The sequence below is a fragment of the Dendrobium catenatum genome, unplaced genomic scaffold (genome assembly GCF_001605985.2).
Source record: "Dendrobium catenatum unplaced genomic scaffold, ASM160598v2 fragScaff_scaffold_621, whole genome shotgun sequence".
NCBI lineage: Eukaryota > Viridiplantae > Streptophyta > Magnoliopsida > Asparagales > Orchidaceae > Dendrobium > Dendrobium catenatum.
In genome coordinates, this window is record NW_021319083.1 from 8905150 (window position 1) to 8924706 (window position 19557).

Genomic DNA, 19557 nt, shown 5'->3' on the forward strand with positions numbered 1-19557 from the left:
TTTACATATCTAACACCCAAAACATTAATATTACATGCAATTAAAATAAATAAATATAGGTTACAAATTGCTATAAATTGGCTAGTCATATAGAAAAGTAAAAAACTCTTTATATACATCCAAAATATGCCAAAATTGACTACCCAACTTATAATATTAAAATTGGATAATGTTTAAAACTTTATTATAAATTCTATTTAGCTCCGTAGTAAGTCATATAACCTATCAATTTTTATCTACAAAATCTATGGAATCTAATGAAACATAAATTAAGCCACTATTCCATCCAAAATAATATCATATATAGTAAAATAAAAACTTATGCATATTTTAATGTATTTAAAGATATATTAAATATTCATTCAACAACATAATGTAATTTATATTAAATTATTTGTACATCACTAAATGTTTATGAAACAAAGTCAATTCAAAATGAATACATAATAAAATTTTAACCGTATAAGCTTATTACTATAAATTACCCTAGTTAAGTATCTTTTAATATTTAATAAATTTTATTAGATCTACAAAGCATATAAAATTTATTTAATAAAGTAATCTTATAGATTTCCAAATGAAGCTAATTATTTTTAATTAAAAATACATAAATCAATTTAGTAGATATTTAGATTACGAGCAAATCAAACTATGCAAGTACATATCTATGGACCTCTAAGATACTCCTAAGTCAATATAAAAACCTTCAAGCTATCCATCTTGGTCTATCTTGAGTTGTTACAGCTAAAATTTTGATTGAACTTGAGTTGTTCAATGTACATCCTATATAAATAATTATAATGTACATCCATCAAACCATTACACCTGAAATACTTAGAACACAAGAATATATTTGCTATCATTAAAATCACTAGAGAAGGTTATGAGATAGATAGTACCAATAGAACATTCATAACTTACTTGATTTTGTTCCCATTCTCAAACATATTTCTCTTAAAAAATTCTCATAAACTTTGGAGCTTATGTAAAACATCCCAAACAATTATTAGGTTTTTCCAAGGCCAAGAGATTCTTCTTTTATAAACCTTAATTCTATTATGGCCATCATCACTCCCTCATTCTAATATAACCTTGTCTTAGATAGCCAACCTTTTAATTCCATCTTGAGTCCTACATGCTACCAACCACATTCTTAGGGTTCTTAAGAGATACTATACATCATCTATTGCAAGCATAATCCTCAACATAATTATATAAAAGACCTTATCATTTTCATGTAAGATCTACTGATTTGAATTAGATAATTGGAGAGCTTTTTATGAATACAAGAATTATCATCATAAGGTTGAAGTGAGAAAATTATCGTACGTAATTTTTTAGTCACCAAATGTATAGAATATGATCACCTTTCCCTTTTTTTTTCCTCTTACACCATTCTTCATGATTTATTTCTTTAAAGTGTTCATACATACATTGAAAAATTCTCAACATTGCTAAAAGATAAAATTAGACTTGGTGAATGAAACAATCATCATTATGAGGAAGAACATAAGAAAATGATAAAAGTGATAAAAAATCAAAATTTATTTTCCAACATTCAATTTTTATCCTATTTAATAACACCATTCTCGCTCCATGATGTGCATCATTTGTAGCCATACTCATCCCACAAGGTTGTCAATCTTTAGTAGAGATATTCCAATAATCAATACTTATAAATTTCTTTAACCTAACCTTCTTACAAGATTTAATATCAATTTAGTATAGGGTAAGAATATCCCATAATTTTTACTAATAAAAGTAATAACTTTGCAGAACAAAGTTTTTAAAAGGGGAGGAGAATTTATGTAGGATCATGATGGCCTCATGAAGTGAGTAGATTTTAACAAAATTTAAACTCCATTACCAAAGTTGGATGGCTGGCCTCCTAAAAAATTTCCATTATTAAGATTTTTCGAAGTTTTTAAAAGGGGAGGAGAATTTATGTAGGATCAAGATGGCCTCATGAAGTCAGTAGATTTTAACAAAATTTAAACTCCATTACCAAAGTTGGATGGCTGGCCTCCTAAAAAATTTCCATTATTAAGATTTTCTTCATTACACACCCTAATTTCATTAAGGACATGATCGTGCTGCATCTTTGTATGGCCTCACCTTGGTTGGCTGTCCTTAACACTTCCACCTTCACTCCATGCTACCAACCACATTCTTCGAGATACTAGATATCACCTATAACAATTACAAACCTTGACATAATTATTTATAAGTCTCTACAATGATTATAAGGGAAATGAAAGAGGTTGATTATGGATAATGGTGAAGTCTATTTAGCTAGGTTGTGTATAGTGAGATTGATTAGGAATGTTTGCTTATGAAGATAAATAGGGATAAGGGTGGTTAGATGATGATGAGGACAATAACGATTAAAATTCTAATTTTGGAGTGCTAGCTCATCACTTTATATATTTTGACGAAGCATATCTTAGGGAAAGATATTAGTGCTTGAATTAAAAAAAAAAAAAAACAACTTAAATTTTCACAAAAATATTATTGCTTTTTAAATCATGCAACATTTAATTATCGAATTAAAAACATTCATCATAAATTTCTATTTTATTAAATTAAATTTCATATGATTTTAAAATAACCTAATCATGAATCATGTTAAAAAAAGGAATAAAAAAAATGGTAATTGCAAATCATGATCAAGTTATGGATCATTCATTAACTTTATGATAAAGAAATAAATTTTTTATCTTAGATAAAAATCCATTTATATTAATTTTAATAAATTTCATTTTTTAACAAATGTAAAAATAATACTTACTAGTAGACATTACAGTCGATTTCTGCAATATATTTGTTCAAAGATCAAATCATAAACAAATGATTAAATTATATCACGTCATTGCTCTTTAATATTTAGATTTATAGTATCCAAAAATGTAAAGAAGGAAATATTAAAATGTTTCTTAAAATTTTATAACATAATTTTGCACATCCAAAAAATAATAAAAGGATTTTTATAAAATTTTACATCCTAGATCATTTTCATAAATAAATACATAAATAAATATATGCAAGTCCTTATAAAATTAATACACTAATAAAATTAATTATTTAAACCTTTGATAATAATACTATTCACTTACTTAAATTACTATTTGTAGGATTTGGAATAATGTCCATAATAATGCAATTGTCAAGTCCACTTAAATGGCCATGCAATGGCTGGTGATGAAAATATATGGTTGTGATGTTATAACTAAAAGTAAATTAGATTTTTATAAAGTAAACACCTATATATTTAAAACATAAAGCACTAATTCATTTTATTTCTTTATATTTCCCATCTTGTAAACCACTCAAACCAATGAAAAGCTAAGGAAAATAGAAAACTATATGTATATAATGCTAGAACCAAAGGAAAGATTACTATGAAGAAAAAAGAAGAGGTGGCTAGGATTAGAATTCAGATTTTTCATGTATTCTTCTACAACTCAAAAGTTGAACTTGAGTTGGTAGGCTATGTCTTGGATGAGAAGAAATTTTTTTGTGGTAAAAATATAATTTTGAGTTTATTTTATGTTTGAACAATATTGTTAAAGATGATATTATTATAAAATTAAAAAAAAATTGTTATTAAATTGTATATACAAGAAAAAGACTTAAGGTGTTAGAAATAAGAGCATTTATCCCAAGGAATATTTTGTAATTATGGTGAGATATTCTATTTCTAATATAAATGAAAACGATTCAATGACCTAAAGATTGTGATTGACCACTAAATTAAACTATTATATATATATAAAACAAAAACACTTTAAGTTGTTAGAAATAATAATTATTTTTTTGTAAATATATATATTTTAAAATTATTCCTCAATTTATTAAAGTTGATAGACAAATATATTGCTTTGCTTTTTCCCTTATTTTTTTTAAAAATGTATTGTTAAAAAAAAAAAAAAAAACACTAGCGATATACATCATAGCACATCATTATGTATCAGACAAAATAGTTTGAGTTATATGTCTCATCGAAGCTATTTACTAATTTGGTATTTAAGAGAATTATACATAATTTTAACTAAGAAAGATAAAATGTATATCTACAGTTGCTAATTAAAAGAACATCTATCTTACTCCAATCATAGTAAAGCATTAAAATGATCAATCACAATCAACAATGCAACTTAACTAACAAATAACCCAACTTTCAGAGTGGTTCATAATGCAACACAAGGGATTATCTTGCAAACTATCAACCTAAATGAAATCTTACTATACTAAGTAGTTAAGGGGTTATGAGATATCACATCGTTTTAGCGTGTGCAAAAGTTATGGTTTAATAAGGGCTAACTTATGTAAATATAATTTTTTAAAAGGTTAATTCATTATAAGGAACCCAATCAAGTTATGGCTTCTTATTTTTTTTTCTAATTTTTTTTTTAAATTTTCATTTTGATTATTAAGATGGCATGCCTTAAGTTGATTATATGCCTAGAATAATCATATGAGATTTTTGGTTATGATAGAATAACTCTCATGCTAATTAAGTAACTATCTAATAATGATACACAAACTATCTTAATAGTGAACTATGGTTAGGAGTTATTAGGGTTCATAATATTTACTCATTTAATATGAATATAAATATAAGAAATGATTGAAATAATCAATAATGAAGCCCAAGATTCAAACATTTAAAAGTAATTTAAACATTTGGAAGAGGAAATTGCTCCAAAACATTCAATAGAAGCTTCGAATGTTTTGAGTGTGCCAGTAGTCCAAGAAGAGATCATCAACTTGGAAGGAAAAGAATGGTGTGAATGCATATAATCATCATTGGATAGGGTTCAATCGTTGTGAATGATTGAATAATAAAGTAATTTAATATAAAGAGCATGGTCAGTTCAGGATGAGTTATAGCCAACTATGGTATGATCAATACTCAAAAGACCCTAATAAAGAGGTATCTATAATAATTTGGTTGAGTTAAAACATCATGAATTTATTCGGAATGCCTCAACCAAATATGATTTGGCTGAAGCTTGAAATAGTTTAAAAGTGTATGGATAAATTAAAATTTCTCATGCAAAAAGTGCATGAAAGAATGACAAGGTTGAAATAGTATAATAAAAAGGGCATTATTATACTAGAAATGAGCTTAGCCAAAAGAACATGACCATCCTTAAGTAGTTCCTAGTGTTAAGGGTAAATTATATACTAACTATTGTGATAAAATGCAGAGAAAATATAAAATATTTTGTTTTAGTTATGTTAGTGTAGGAATTATTTAGAAAAAGGCAAAACTTCATAAATGGTGAATGAGAACCGCAACATGTACATTTTTTTTTTTGAAAATTGCATCAACAAATGCATTAAAAGGGAAAGAAAACAAAGTACAGACTAAAGCAGGTGTTCACATTCCTTCTTCAGAAGAAGGCCTAGAGAAGAAGGAATGTTCGCAAAAGAAAAGCTATCAAAGAAAAAATTGTTATCTAAAGCCAAAGTAGCACACATATCGGCTACTTTATTATATTCTCTATGAATATGATTGAAAATTACCTTATTGAAATCGGCCAAGAATAAAAGATTCTCTTCTATCTGATTGAAGCATTGCCACTTCGCCTTATTCAAAGAATTTTGAATGAATTTGATAACGTTGATGTTATCACATTCATTATAAGTCCTTTGCATTCGATCATCCACGGTTGTAGGTACTTTCTGACTGACATCACAGCTTCAAGCTCAAGATCATCAATATCCCAATGAACTTTATTCTCACCAAAAGCCACCAATAGTCTGCCTTTATCATCTCTAAAACAGCCACCAATCCCAGCAACATATGATGGAAGGAGAACCGCATCCACATTGATCTTAATCCATCCCAATGGTGGAGGGTGCCAAACAATTTGAAACTCCCTAGGGAGATTAGCACCCCAGCTAGCAATGAGAGGATTAACAGATAAGAAAGCTGTGGATATCACATTTGTTGTAGTAACCAAAACTGTAATTGTTTCTTTCCCATGAGCCACCTCATTTCTATTTTTCCAATTCCAATATATAACATTGCAATATTTAATAACTATATTAGGTGCAGACACTGAAAGACCTTTTAAATCACGTAGACAGTCCTCCAGGGATTCAAAAATAGGAACAAACAGACCCCAGTCCTGTATTTTCCTCAGCACTTCCTGTAGATGTTTACATTTAACTGCAATATGTGACACATTTTCACTTCCTCCACAACCTCTAGGACAATGATCATCATCACTGTGTTTCCTATATTTCAAAAACTCATTTGTTGGGATTGCACCTCTACTCATTCTCCACCAAAATAGTTCAACTCGTGCTGTTAGTTTCAATTTTTTTAGCCAGGCAGTAAAACCCGAATCCTTCTCACACAATTGACTATTGCAATGAGCCTCAAACGCACGAGCTGTAATAGATTTGCCTGATAATGAATAAATCTTCTCCAGGAAATCTTTAGTAGCATCACTCTCAATCTTGATTTGTAAAATAACAGCAATCAGGTCCTCATTAAAGTAACAGCGTAGATATTCAATCTTCCATGAACCATTTGAATCAATAAAGTAGTTAAGCTTTAAACCTTCTAAGCCCAAACAGTCAGCAGTAATTGGCCATTCATTGAAACTTTTATCTAATAACCATATATCTTTAAGAACATCAATTTTCCTTCTATTAACTACTCTCCACCTCAAAAGCAGTTTCAAGTATCTAGCCCTTCCTGTAATACTCTCTAGGCAACAGAAGTGTTACCTCTGTTATTGTTCTTCCCTAATATGTCTCTATACTTGGCTGAAACAATATGGGATAGCAAAGAGTCATTATTCTGAATAGTCCTCCAAGTCAGTCTAGCTTTAAGAGGCCATGCTCTCTCACTAGCCGAATGGAAGCTCATCCCTCCCTCCTTTTTTGATCAGCAAAGTGTACTCCAAGATACATAGTGCAACCCCTTCTTAGCATTTTTCTTGTTCCAAATGAAATTTCTACAACATCTATCAATTATCTGAAGAATTTTTTTAGGCACCATACTGTGAGTTGAAACAAAGTTTGGAATAGTTAACAGTGAAGTTTTTGCCAGTATAATCTTTCCAGCCAAGGAAAGACACTTTCATCCCCAAGTATTTAGCCTTTGCAAAACTTTATCAATGAGGAACTGTAATTCGAAGTAACCGGTCTTCTAAGCAAAAGAAGAATTCACACGTACATTTTTCATAGTGCAACATTTGCATCTAAAACACCCTAGCACCTAATTCAAACATTATTATTCCGGTGGCCTAAAAATTTTGGGAAGATCAGCACTGTAGTGGAACCAAGTTCAATGCTGTTGCGCTTCACAACATTATTGTACCATAAATTATCATCGCAACACTAGAGTTTTAAGAGTTTAAATGTCAGAGCACTGATCATCATAATGTTGTAGTGCCAAATTGCACTTGTAGGCATCACAATGCTCAAATTTTAAAGTGTTGTAGTAGAGAAGTTGCAAAAATGAGTCGCAACACTAACTAAGTAGAAAGATGCACGATTCAAACATTAACCATGCCAGGTTAGCCTACTACCACTATGATGAAAACATTACAACATGGAGGTGCTAGTCTATTTTATACTATTGTGATGCAACCTTGTTGAGTACCAAAGTTCCTAAGTCTATTTGTGCACATATATAAATAGTTTTTCAGTTATTTTGTTAATGAGTTCTTTCATTTTAGTTGAGTCTTATACTTTATATGTTTTCCTTTTGTTCCACCATAGAGTAAAGTCTAAGGGAGGCTAGGAAAGTGCAAGATACTTTCCGTTGGGGAGATCTTAACCTCTATTATGTAAGCAATTCCATTTTTCGAAGGAGTGTGAATAATATCAATTGATCCTTCCGTGTGACATTTATCTTATTCAGTTTCCTATATCATATTCTTTTGAATGAAATGAATATCAATTTTCTTTCTATGTTATCCATGTCTGGCTAGTCATTAAGTTTTGGGATAATGATGTAAATACATAGCAAGTACTAATGTATACACTTGTGCTTTAAGTTCTTTCATAGATATTTTTAATATATATTATTCTTCATTTAATGCATATAATGACCATATGTGTAGTTAATACCTAATGTGATGTATAGCCTCGATAGAGGAATGCTGGAATAAATAAGATTATTGAAATATTTATTGGAATATCTAGACATAGGGTGCTAAACTTTCAAGATTCCACAGAGATATTAAAAGTTTAGTTAGGCCATAAACCCCTCTTTTCACCCTATAAGCTGAACAGATATCTAGGGATGTACATGCTCTGATCTACACCAATATTTAAGAGTCTCATTAGGAAACATTTCTTATCTAATTCATTACTCCAATATATTTACAAACCTTTTATCATTATCCTTTTAGCTCTTTCTCCACAAGTTGATAGAATTCAACCCTTTAATTTTTTTTAGTAGGATAAACTTTGCATCTATAATAAGTAATACTAAATTGATTGTAATTAAGCAGAAGACTTCCTTGTGGGATTGGCACTATCCCAATTACTTTATTGCTTGATTAACACATATACCTATGTATCTTATAGGAAATTTATATCATATAAATTCTAAGCATCATTTGACCAAAAGCATATTCTATTTCATGTATTAATTTATTTAGTACAACATTTCACAATCGTACATAAAGATTTTGGTGCCATTGCTTGGGAAGTAATTTGCATATTGTAATTTTACTATATTGTTGAAACAAATGCATATTTAAACCTAGTTGTATCTTTTTTTTTTATTTTATTTGATAAAATTCAAAAAACAAAAAAGTATTTTTTTAATTATTTAGTTTTAATTTTTTTATTTTTTATTATTTTATCATTGTTACATGTTTATTAGATCCAATATTGAGCCTTTGTTAATTGATTCAAAAATAGAAAGGATTCTTACAAAAAAAAAAGATTTTAGAGATGTTTAATCCAGTATAAGATCATGACAATTTTAGACCTCTTAGAGAGTATGCTAACCCTTGAGTGGAAGGAATTCATCAGAATATTAATATACCTACTATCCATGCCAATAACTTTGAACTGAAACCTGCCATAATTCAAATAGTTCAAAATTCTCAATTTGGGGAAAATCCTATTAAGTATCCAAACCTAGACTTAGCTATTTTCTTAGAAATTTGTGCAACATTTAAATATAGAGATCTTAGTGATGATGCTTTTAGACTTTGGTTGTTCCTATTTTCTCTAATAGATAATTGGTTGAATTCTTTTCCATTAGCCTCTATAACCACTTGAAATTAGTTGGCACATACTAGCTAAGTATTTCCCACCATAAAAAAATACTAAGCTTAGGAATGATATCACATCTTTTACCCTATTTGAGGGAGAATCATTTATGAAAGCTAGGAGAAATTTAAGAAAATGATTAGGAAATGCCCTCATCATGCTTTGCCTAGTTGGTTAGTAAATTGTACTTTTTATAATGGATTGGTTGGATCCCTTAGGTTAATCATAAATGCAGTAGTTGGAGGATTTTTAATGTTTATGACATTTGAGAAAGTATATGAACTAATAGAGGAAATGACTATAAATAATTTTCACTGACCTTTTGATAGGGTAAATCCTAAGAGGGTAACTAATGTGTATTAATTCGATGCATTATCTAATTTAACTTTACATGTAGTTGTAATTGCTAAAATGTTAAACACTATTGGAGTTAGAACTAGATCACATAGGCATGATATTTATATAAGCCCTATTGTAGAACATAACCGTGTTTAGGCCGTAATGCTTTCCATTAAAGCATTGTAGTGTTACCATTTAGGCTTTGATAAAATCAATTAGTTTGGGAATAGGGAGATATATTTGGATGATATAATAATTCGAATAGGAGTTCAATTATAGGATCAATCTTTAGCCCTTAGAAAAATAAAAAAAACTAGATAGGGCACTTTATTAGCTTGCTAAGTAATCATAAATTAGAGCTGTAATGCATGAATATTTAGTTTAGAGTGGAAAAGATTTAGGGGACCCTTATAAGGATAAAGATTAACCTCCAAAGGATAATGGTGTAGAAGAAAATGTATAAGTCAAATATTCTAATCACCAACCTGAATTAATCTATGAAATTGGAAGACCTATTAACAAGGCTGTAGAGAGACCACCCTTATTTTTTACCCAAAGGCTGATCAAATAAATCTCAGATAAGCAATTCTCTAGTTTCTTAGAAGTGTTTAAAATGTTAACTACCTACATAAACTTCTCTAAAGCCTTAGAGCAGATTCAAACCTAAGCTAAATTCATGAAGGAAATTTTGAATAAGAAAAGGAAGTTAGGAGAGTTTAAAACTATAGTGCTCTTATTCAAAAGAAACTTCCTAAAAGCTAAAAGACCTTGGCAGCTTCATTATTCCCATGATAATAGAAGATAACTTTTGTAGTAAAGCTCTAAGTGATTTAGGATCTAACATAAATCTTATACCCTTATCCATTTTCAAAAGATTAGGTATAGGACTTCAACCCACAATTGTCACCCTTTATCTTGCTAATATATATATCACTTATCCTAAGGGGGTGGTAGAAGGTTTCCTTGTTATGGTAGACAAGTTTATCCCTTTTTATTTTACTATCTTTGACATGGAAGAGGATAAGGAGATACTAATTATTTTGGGAAGACCTTTCTTAGCAATAGGGAAAGCTATGATTAATGTTCACAAAGTAGAGTAAACTATGAGGGTTCAAGATCAAGAGGTGACCATTTATGTTTTTGAAACCATGAAGTTCCCTGAGGAAAAGAATAAATATTATTTAGAGAAGATTTGGAAGGAACAATAGAAGAAAACTTTAACGAAGAATTGTTAGGGAATAATTCCTTAGAAGAAGATTTGAGGAAAATGGCGAGGACATAAGATAATTTGCTAAATCTATTGGAGATACTGTTAAAATATTTAGAGGAAGATTTGAAACTTTAAATACTCCATTTGTATGGAGAACCTTAATCCATATGTAGAGGAAGCCGCTATTTAGACCTTAAGGTCTTACCCATCAATTTTAAGTATGAATTTGTAGGAAAAGATTCAACTTTGATTGTAATAAATTTTTTAAGCTTGGAAAAATAATAGAAGGGCAAGTTGATTAGGGTTTTTGATAATTATAACAGGGTTTTGGTTGGTCTATTATTAATATCAAAGGACTTATCCTCACACATTAATTGGATGGAACTTTAATGGAGGCTAATTCCGTACCAAAAGCTGATTCTCAATGAAGACTAAACCAATCTATAAAAGATGTTATAAAAAAGAAGATACTTAAATAGCTAGATGATTAAATTATTTATCTTATTTCATATAGTGCTTGGGTGAGTCCTATTCACTATGTACTATTTAGTGTTGAATTTTGAAAAAGATGTTTTGAAAAGTTTAGTTTTCATTAGAAAATTTGACTTGGGAATTTCAATCTTAAAGTCAAACACATAAGTATGAATGATATATTACCACATGAGGCAAATATATCATTTCCTAATGGGTTTAGATAATGAAGCTGAAATTTCACCCCGATTATAAATGTCAAATCTAAGGAAGAATTAGATATGACCCCGAAGGGGCAAAATAATGTTCTATCTGTATTTAATTACTATAACTCGGATGAAACATCATTATTTTCACATTCAAAATTACTAAGATAAATGCTATATCTCCCCGACGGATGAAGATATCATCTATTATCGATCATCTAAATATGACAATAATGATCGTAATTGATTTTGATTTTTCCAAAAGAAAACTAATTCAATTATGAAAATTAGATGTGGGCTCAAAAATTTCTATGAGTGCAAGCCTTGTAGTTAATTACATTATAGGGAAGTTAACTTCCCCATGAATACTCTTGATTAGAATAACTATAATTTTTTTTTTAGATTTTCATGGAGTGATATAAAATGATGTGAGTTTAGAATTTCAACTAGGATTATATCAAGTTTGTGTTGCAAATCTAATTTTATGGATTAAAATTTTTATGATAGCAAACATTCATATTTTTGTACAACTACCTTGCTACTAACATTTCAGGTCCACAAGATCAGACTGCAATTTGAACCAGCTCAAGATTGGGTAGATTGGGTCTGAGTCAGTTTGTAATTTTTTTCCTTTCTTGAGTCTATTATAAAAGATGTGGTTCCTGATGCTAAGTAACCTTGCACACACACATATGGGGGAAAATTTCTATCTGTTGGTTAGAGTTCTATATTTTGACCACATCATCTGGGATGATCCAAATATCGTCCTGAGTAATAAAAAACCTAAATTAGGGCATCCTAGTTAAGACAGCCGTTATTAAGCACATCATCCTGGTCATCGGCTACCTTATATTAGTATTGTCCGAAATGATAGGCTCAAATAAGAAAGAATCAGCTGCCAGATCTATTTAGATATTCTTTTTTTTTGGACATCGGCTAGGACATCAGCATGGATGATACAATATAATTATGCTTAAATTAATCTGGTAATTAAGAAAAGCAATTAAAATTTGATTGCATGATCACATCGTCTGGGACGATTGCAGGATCATCCAGGATGATCGCTTGGATGATTGACATTGACCAGCTTCTAATTAAGGCGATGTTCAGGACGAGTTTTACAGATTTGAACTAATCGTCCAGGATGATCGTGAGATCGACCTGGATGATCAAGCTATTTTTTCATTGTCCAGACATCCTTTTAGAGTGATTGTCTGGACGATATTCAAGGAATTGTACTGATCGTATAGGATGATATTATATTGGTCTTGATGATATGACAAAAAATCTTATAATCATCCCAAACCAACCAGGCTGATTGAGCAAAATTTATGTTGATCATCCAGGACGATATCCATATCATCCTGGACAATAAAGTCAATTTTGATAAAATAAGAGCTATTTTAAAACTTTTTTATTAAAGAGCTCTTGTTCTACCCAAGAGCTATCTTTTGCTGCTGTTCTAATCTGAGAGAGCTAAGAGGAGAGGGAGAGAAAGGGGGAGTGAGAGAGGATCTTGTGAGGGGGTGTTTATGAGGGAGTTCACAAAGGTTGCTCCAAGTAAGGATCCGTCGTTGTCTTCTCCAATCATCGTCTTCTCCAATCGTCATCCTTAGTTCCTTGGGGGTTCTAGAGAGGTAAACTTCAGCATCTGATCAAGGTTCTTTGCCTGATTTAGGAAGAAGTAAAAGGACTTGGGTTCTCTACCTACTTCAGGAGGAAGCAAAAGGAGTTTGGTCTTTGCTTGCTTTAGGAGGAAGCAAAAAGAGTTTGGTTTTCTACCTGCTTCTGGAGGAAGCAAAAGGAGTTGGGTTCTCTTCCTCACCTAGTGTGGTGAAAAGGAGATTTGTATAGGCTTCTTCACCCTATTGTGGGGGCAAAAGGAGAGACAATGAGTTTGGTACAATACTTGGAGGGCGCCTCCGGGGAGTGGATGTAGGTCGTGTTAACCAAACCACAATAAGTTTGTGTGTTCTATATTACTTCTTCCATATTTAATTTTCACACTTTAATTTCTATAGTGAATCTTAGTTTTTGTTTTAAGATTATGTTTTGATCGAAAGTGTTTTTAAAATACCAATTCACCCCCCTTTTGGTTAGCAATGAGACTAGTTTATAAGGGCTTAACATCCATAACGAACTTTCAAGTGGTATCAGAGCACTTTCAAGTGGTATCAGAGTGGGATTCATAAAATTAAGTTTGAAAACTTTTTGAATTTTGATTTGTAGCTAACTTTGGTAATCGTAATACAACAGAAGGATATTATATTACACGTCCACCTTTGTTTGATAATATTCCTTTTGATTTTTAGAAAACTCGCATGTCTATATTTTTATAATAGCTTGATTATCGTATGTGGATGCTTGTTAAAAAAGGTTATACACCACCTTCTTGTGAACTTAATGGCATTAAAATTTAAATTCCATTTACCAATTGGATGTTTGATGAAAGAGATTTAGCACAACTTAATGAAAAATGCTTAAACTATTTTTTCTGTTCTTTAAAATTTGAAGATTATATGCGTGTTTCAACTGTGCAACTAGTAAAAAAATTTGGGATAGATTGTGTATAATTTATGAAGGAATCAATGAAGTTAAATAATCTCGATTGAATATTTTATTGCATGACTACAAACTCTTTTGTATGAAACCTTCTGAGTCAATTTCTGATATGTATACAAGGTTTACTCAAATCATTACCTCATTGCATGCTTTAGCGAGAGAGCTAACTAATTATGAAAGGGTCAATAAATTTTTGAGATGCTTGCCTTCTTCTTTTAATGCTAAGATCATTCTAATTACTAAATCTAAAGATTTGAATACTTATTCGATTGATAACTTACTTGGATCACTTATTGCTTATGAGCAAGGGGTAAATCAAAGAAATCTTGATACATGTGTGAAAAAAAGGAGAAAACTGTGGCACTAAAAGCCAACAACATGGTCACTGATTCTTTTGAATATGAAAATAATGATGTTGTCTTCATCACTAGGCAATTCAAATTCTTTCTAAGGAAGAAGCATAAAGACCATCAAAAGTGGAAAAGAGGTAAGGATAACAAAAATTATAAAAGCTCTTCTGATGTTGTTTACTTTGAATGTAGGAAGCCTGGATATATTAAAGTTGATTATCCTACACTTAAGGAACACCCAAGTAAGGAGAAGGGTCAAGAGAAACCCAAAATACATGAAGGATAAGAGGCAGTACCAAAAAGCTTTCTGGCCGAGTTTTGCATCTGACTCCTCTGAGATTGAAGTAGAGGAGGAAATCACAAACTTGTGTTTGATGGTATTGACCTCATTTTTGTATAAGATCACTTTTAACTCCTTCCTGAGCTTTAGACCTTAGGTTTCTTTGTACTTTAGATCCCAAGATCTTCCTAGTTCCTAGACCTTAAGCCCAATCCAGATTTTAACTCAATTCAAGCCTAGAATCAAAGGGTTAAGGACTGAGGTCCTGAAGACCTTTTTGGATATTTTTTCTATCACCTTGAAACCCAGTCAATTGGCATCTGATTAAGGGTCATTCAATTCCATATTTATGTGACATGTCAATAGTGCCAACCCTCCAAATTTGAATTCATTTGGAGGATTCTAGCACCATAAATTTATTCCAGTTTCGAAGGTTGCAAAATCTTCAAATATTTACAATCCATGCCACTGGGCCTTTTACCCAATGAAATTTGACCCTGGAGCCCCCTCCAAACCTTTTGATCACTGCTAATTCTTTGATTTTGACTTGTTAAGCATTATTCTATATCTTTTTAGGTTCAATTTGATCCAGAATTGACTCAAGCTCAAAATGACCAAAATGCCCTTAAAGAGGGATTTTTGGACTTTTGGCCTCAACTTAATTTGATTTGACCATCAATCTTTGAAATCTTCTTCAAATGTTTTCAAATAATTTTTGAGGCCTCTTGAACTCAATTCCAACCTTAGGTCAACTTGGTTAACCAAGTCAACCTGTTTTGACCTAAAGGCCCCTTAAGGGTCAAAATGGTCATTTTGACACAAATGACCCCTCCACACCATGATACCCCATCCATTAGGTTCATATGATCAAATTGATTTCAATGCATCCAACTCTTAGACCTTGGTCAATTTGGCTGACCAAGTCAACCAAGTTTGACCAAATGACCCATATACCTCTCATTTCATCTAAACCCTTTGATCAAATCCATTTTAACCCCATTTGAACCCATGGGGTGACTCCTTAGGCTCCCAAGACATCTCTCTTAGAGACCCAAGCCTTGGGCCCACTTGGGTTAGCCTTTTGGCTTTACCGAAGTGCCAAATGAGAGGCCCCCCTTTGAACAATTTCTCAATCCTAATCAAATTGAACCCAAACTAATGTGTCATTGGGTCTCCCATGACCAACACCTCCTTTAGGTTGCCCTAGGTCCAATACCCCTCCCCTAGATGGCCAAGGCCATGGGTTGACTTGGGTCAACTTTTGGACGAACTCAAAGTGGTCAAAACCACATGGACCAGAGCCATATTTGAACCCAGATCAAATTGAACCCAATTGCCAGTTGTATTGGGTGGACCAGATCTAGACCCATCTTCTACATCAAGGCCAGGGTCTGGCCTGACATGGGTTGAGCCCAATTTAACCCAAAACTAGTAGATTTGGATCAACCCAAGCCATATTTGAACTCAGATCAAATTGAACCCAATCACCACTTATATTGGGTGGACCAGATCCAGACCCATCTCCCACATCAAGCTTAGGGTCTGGCCTGACTTGGGTTGATCCCAATTTGACCCAAATCGAGCAGGTTTGGGTCCAACCAAGCTACCTGATCGAATTGGACCTCCCCAGACCCATTGAGTTCACCTTCGAGTCCAGCGTGTCCCTATCAGCCTTTTCAGGATAACCCAACCCAGACCAGGCTGGCGGCAGCCAGAACCAATGGAGAACACGCTTTGGTGGTCCCCCCGTTTGATCCTAACCCAAAGCCTTCCAAAGACTGGGGCTCACCGGCTTCAGGCTCACGAGCCCTCTAGGAGGGTGTCTCCTTCCACCTGGCGCCCATCCAAGGCCCAGCCCAGTCAATCCCGGCCATCCAAGCTCACGTGAGGTGGCTGAATAGGGCAGTGCATCCTAGAAGCTCCTATTCAATCCCAGGATTTTGAAATCACTCCCTAGAGCTCCTCGTTCTTCTGCTCTCATTTCCTAGCTCCATAGGCTCTCCCATCCTGTTTGAGAGAACTCCAATGAAAAATTTCAGCACGTGCTTGAAGTCGTACCTCCGTCCATTCTCCGATCTTGACGTTTGAAGGATATATACTCACTTTTGTCCCCTGAAGCTGCCTGATAGAGAAGCTCATTCATTGAGGCCTTCTCCGTGGTAATATTTTGATCCTGAGCTCCCTAGCTAGGTTGTCCGGTCAAGTGTGAAGGAAACCTTCACCCCAACAGATCTCCTCCGTTTGATTAAAGGTTCCGACGCCCTTGTCCCTCTCTATGAAATTTCATCAAAGTTCTCCGAAGGGATCGCTCGGATCATGCTAGAGAAGCTTTACGGCTTTGGGTACCTACATGAGGTTGAAGACAAAATCCTGGCCGATGATTTCAATCAACGACAAGGATTAAATCCCGCAATCCTGAAAGTTGTTTGAACGTGACTGTTCGATTTCCTATTTGATTTTTATGGTCGATCTGAATGTTATCCAGTCAACTGCCAATGATTGCCCATCCAACCGTGACACGCCGCATGTAAAGCGCCGGCTGACTGGGTAATTAAAGGATTTAATTTCACAAAAAATTAAGGGAAACTTCAAAAATTGATATCTCCCTGCACACTTGACCGAATTAGGTGTTCTTAGGCTCATTGGAAAGATCTCAGGGATATCTACAAAAGCCCTATGATTCCAGCATTGATTACATCTCTATTAAGTTTAATTTCAAGATTAGTGTTTTATTAAATATTACATTTATTATTTAAAATGAACTCACCAGGGCTTGAAATTTTGGGAGAATGAATTTGGGCATGTCCCTGACATGTCCAAATTTTATCTCCCCTGTTTGAAGTGTCAAAGGGTATTATCATCCCAATTTTGACTTAAGGGTCATGATTTGACCCTCAAATCCAAATTGGAACTATGATCTATCCAATGAGGTTTAGGATTTGATCTTGAATATGCTGATAATGTGTATCATAGGGAGTTTAGGGCCAATGATTTTGCCTCTATCCAACCTTAGGATAGCTCCCTAGGATTTTTGTAAGGTGACTTAGGGATCACCTTAGGTGGCTTGGTTAGCCACCTTAGAGAACTCCATTTAGGCTCAAATTTGGTAAGTTTAGGTCCTGAGACAAGGTGATCTCATGGTCCAAATTTCATCAGATTTAGTGCCCATTTGGCCCACAAACTAGGAGCTAACAAAATCCCTTCTCTAGAATTGGCCTAAAGCCTAATTAATTCACAAAAAATTATTATTAATACCTAAAAATTCCATAAAATATTCCTAACTGATTCTTATTAATCCCTTAATCTTTAGAAATTTAAATCCTTTTAATTTGACATTAAAATCCACTTTAATTTAATTTTAAGTTAAAATTAATATTTAATCAATTTTAATTAATTAAAAATTATTAAAAATCACAAAAATTCTTTAAACACTTCTTAATCTCTCTTTAGATCATTTCTAATCTTTGAAGTTTATTTCAAGAAGTTTAGGATTCATTTGGGTTCAAATCACAAAATGAGCTCCTAATTAAGGTAATTAAAAAATTCTAATAAATACCCAAAATTCCAAAATTCATAACTAATTATAGAAAATTTTAAATCAATCAAAATCAATGGATAATGGCTCTAATTAAAATCTAGTATTTGTTTTTTAAATGTTAAACACCCAAAATCTGGTCAAATTAAAAAAAAGTCAAAATTTTGGTCAACATTAAGGCAAAATCGGGTCAAAACTTCTAAAAATCTCAACTTTTCATAGAAAACTCTAAATTGAGTGTGCTACATGTCTAACAACCCATAATTAGGTCTTGTATCTATTAAAAATCTAAAACTCCTTAAATTCCCTCTAATGTTTAAAAATCAACTTTTGACCCCTTAGTTAGTGTATCTAGATAATCTCCTAAAACCCGTTAATTCTTTCAAACTCCAGAATTTTCTAACTTGATTAATAAAATTCTCAACCAATCCTTTAAAATCAGTAACCAACTCTTTTTTTTTATATTAATCCACTCCTTAACTCCAACCAATTTAAATTAACTTAATCAACCCCGATTACTACTGGATAACCCATGCATACGAGGCTATTAGCTTAACCCCAAGAAAGGTGAAATAAACTTCATGACCTCAATGTGAAATAATTGTAGTAATCAATTAACTCTTAAAATATATTTAACTAAAATTCTTAATATATTAATATTTAAACTTTAATCTAAATCCCTCTTTTAAGCCTTAACAAACTTAGAATTCAAGACAACTTTAACTGATCACCCAACTTAGGATCTACCCCAGCCACATGACATTCTACACACACTTTATAGGGTTTTCTAGTGCAACCAACTCTAGAACTATGTTAGGCCGGTGTTTACTTTTCTTCTGTGTGCTAGATTTTTTGTGGTTTTAGTACATGTTGTGGATAGTACTTGCTGTGCCTGCTTACTTTTTTTTTACTACACTCTATGGATGATTGATATATTTGGTGACTAGATTACCCTTAGAATAGGAACAATCTGGATGTTCACATAGTTTTTTGTAGGTGGCCACGCTCATGCAGGGCAATAAAAAGGGGGCTAAGTCAATAAAAATCAATTATAAAAATGCTTACACAGGTGCTTCAGCTGTTAAAGCCCCCAAAGTAATAAAAAGAACATGGCCAGTGTGTTTATTTATTTTTCTGCACATATATAACTGCTTGGGAATATATTTTGATTTATTAACTACTTAGGATAATCATGCATGAGAGTCTAGAATTTTTTTATTTTCATATAAATGTAATTTGTGTAAATGTAAAATGTTGTGAAAGTGGAGTTTTGAATTAAAATGCATAGGTCCAAAGCTTAGATTCCAAAGAGAAAATGACACCCCTTCGGGGAGTACCCCTTTTTTATTTGG

At 32.3% G+C, this 19557-nt stretch overlaps 1 protein-coding gene and 1 non-coding gene across 2 annotated transcripts; both read right to left on the reverse strand.

Moving 5' to 3' along the window:
• Nucleotides 1–5597: 5597 nt before the first annotated feature.
• Nucleotides 5598–6886, reverse strand: LOC110111227. Its single transcript, XM_028694983.1, has 2 exons — nt 6745–6886; nt 5598–6625 (listed from the first exon to the last, which is right to left on the reverse strand). Exons 1-2 carry the CDS (start codon nt 6884–6886, stop codon nt 5598–5600), a joined length of 1170 nt encoding a protein of 389 aa, XP_028550816.1.
• A 2424-nt stretch (nt 6887–9310) lies between these two features.
• Nucleotides 9311–9415, reverse strand: LOC114579746. The gene has a single exon (XR_003700914.1). It is a non-coding gene; the product is annotated as a small nucleolar RNA R71 (small nucleolar RNA).
• Nucleotides 9416–19557: the final 10142 nt, after the last annotated feature.

Bases quoted from the DNA above. Each gene is read 5' to 3' on its own strand.
- LOC110111227 (XM_028694983.1), bottom strand. From the start codon at position 6,886: ATGAGCTTCCATTCGGCTAGTGAGAGAGCATGGCCTCTTAAAGCTAGA. The intron at 6,626-6,744 runs GTAACACTTCTG...TATGGTTATTAG, and splicing joins AGGGAAGAACAATAACAGAG to ATAAAAGTTTCAATGAATGG.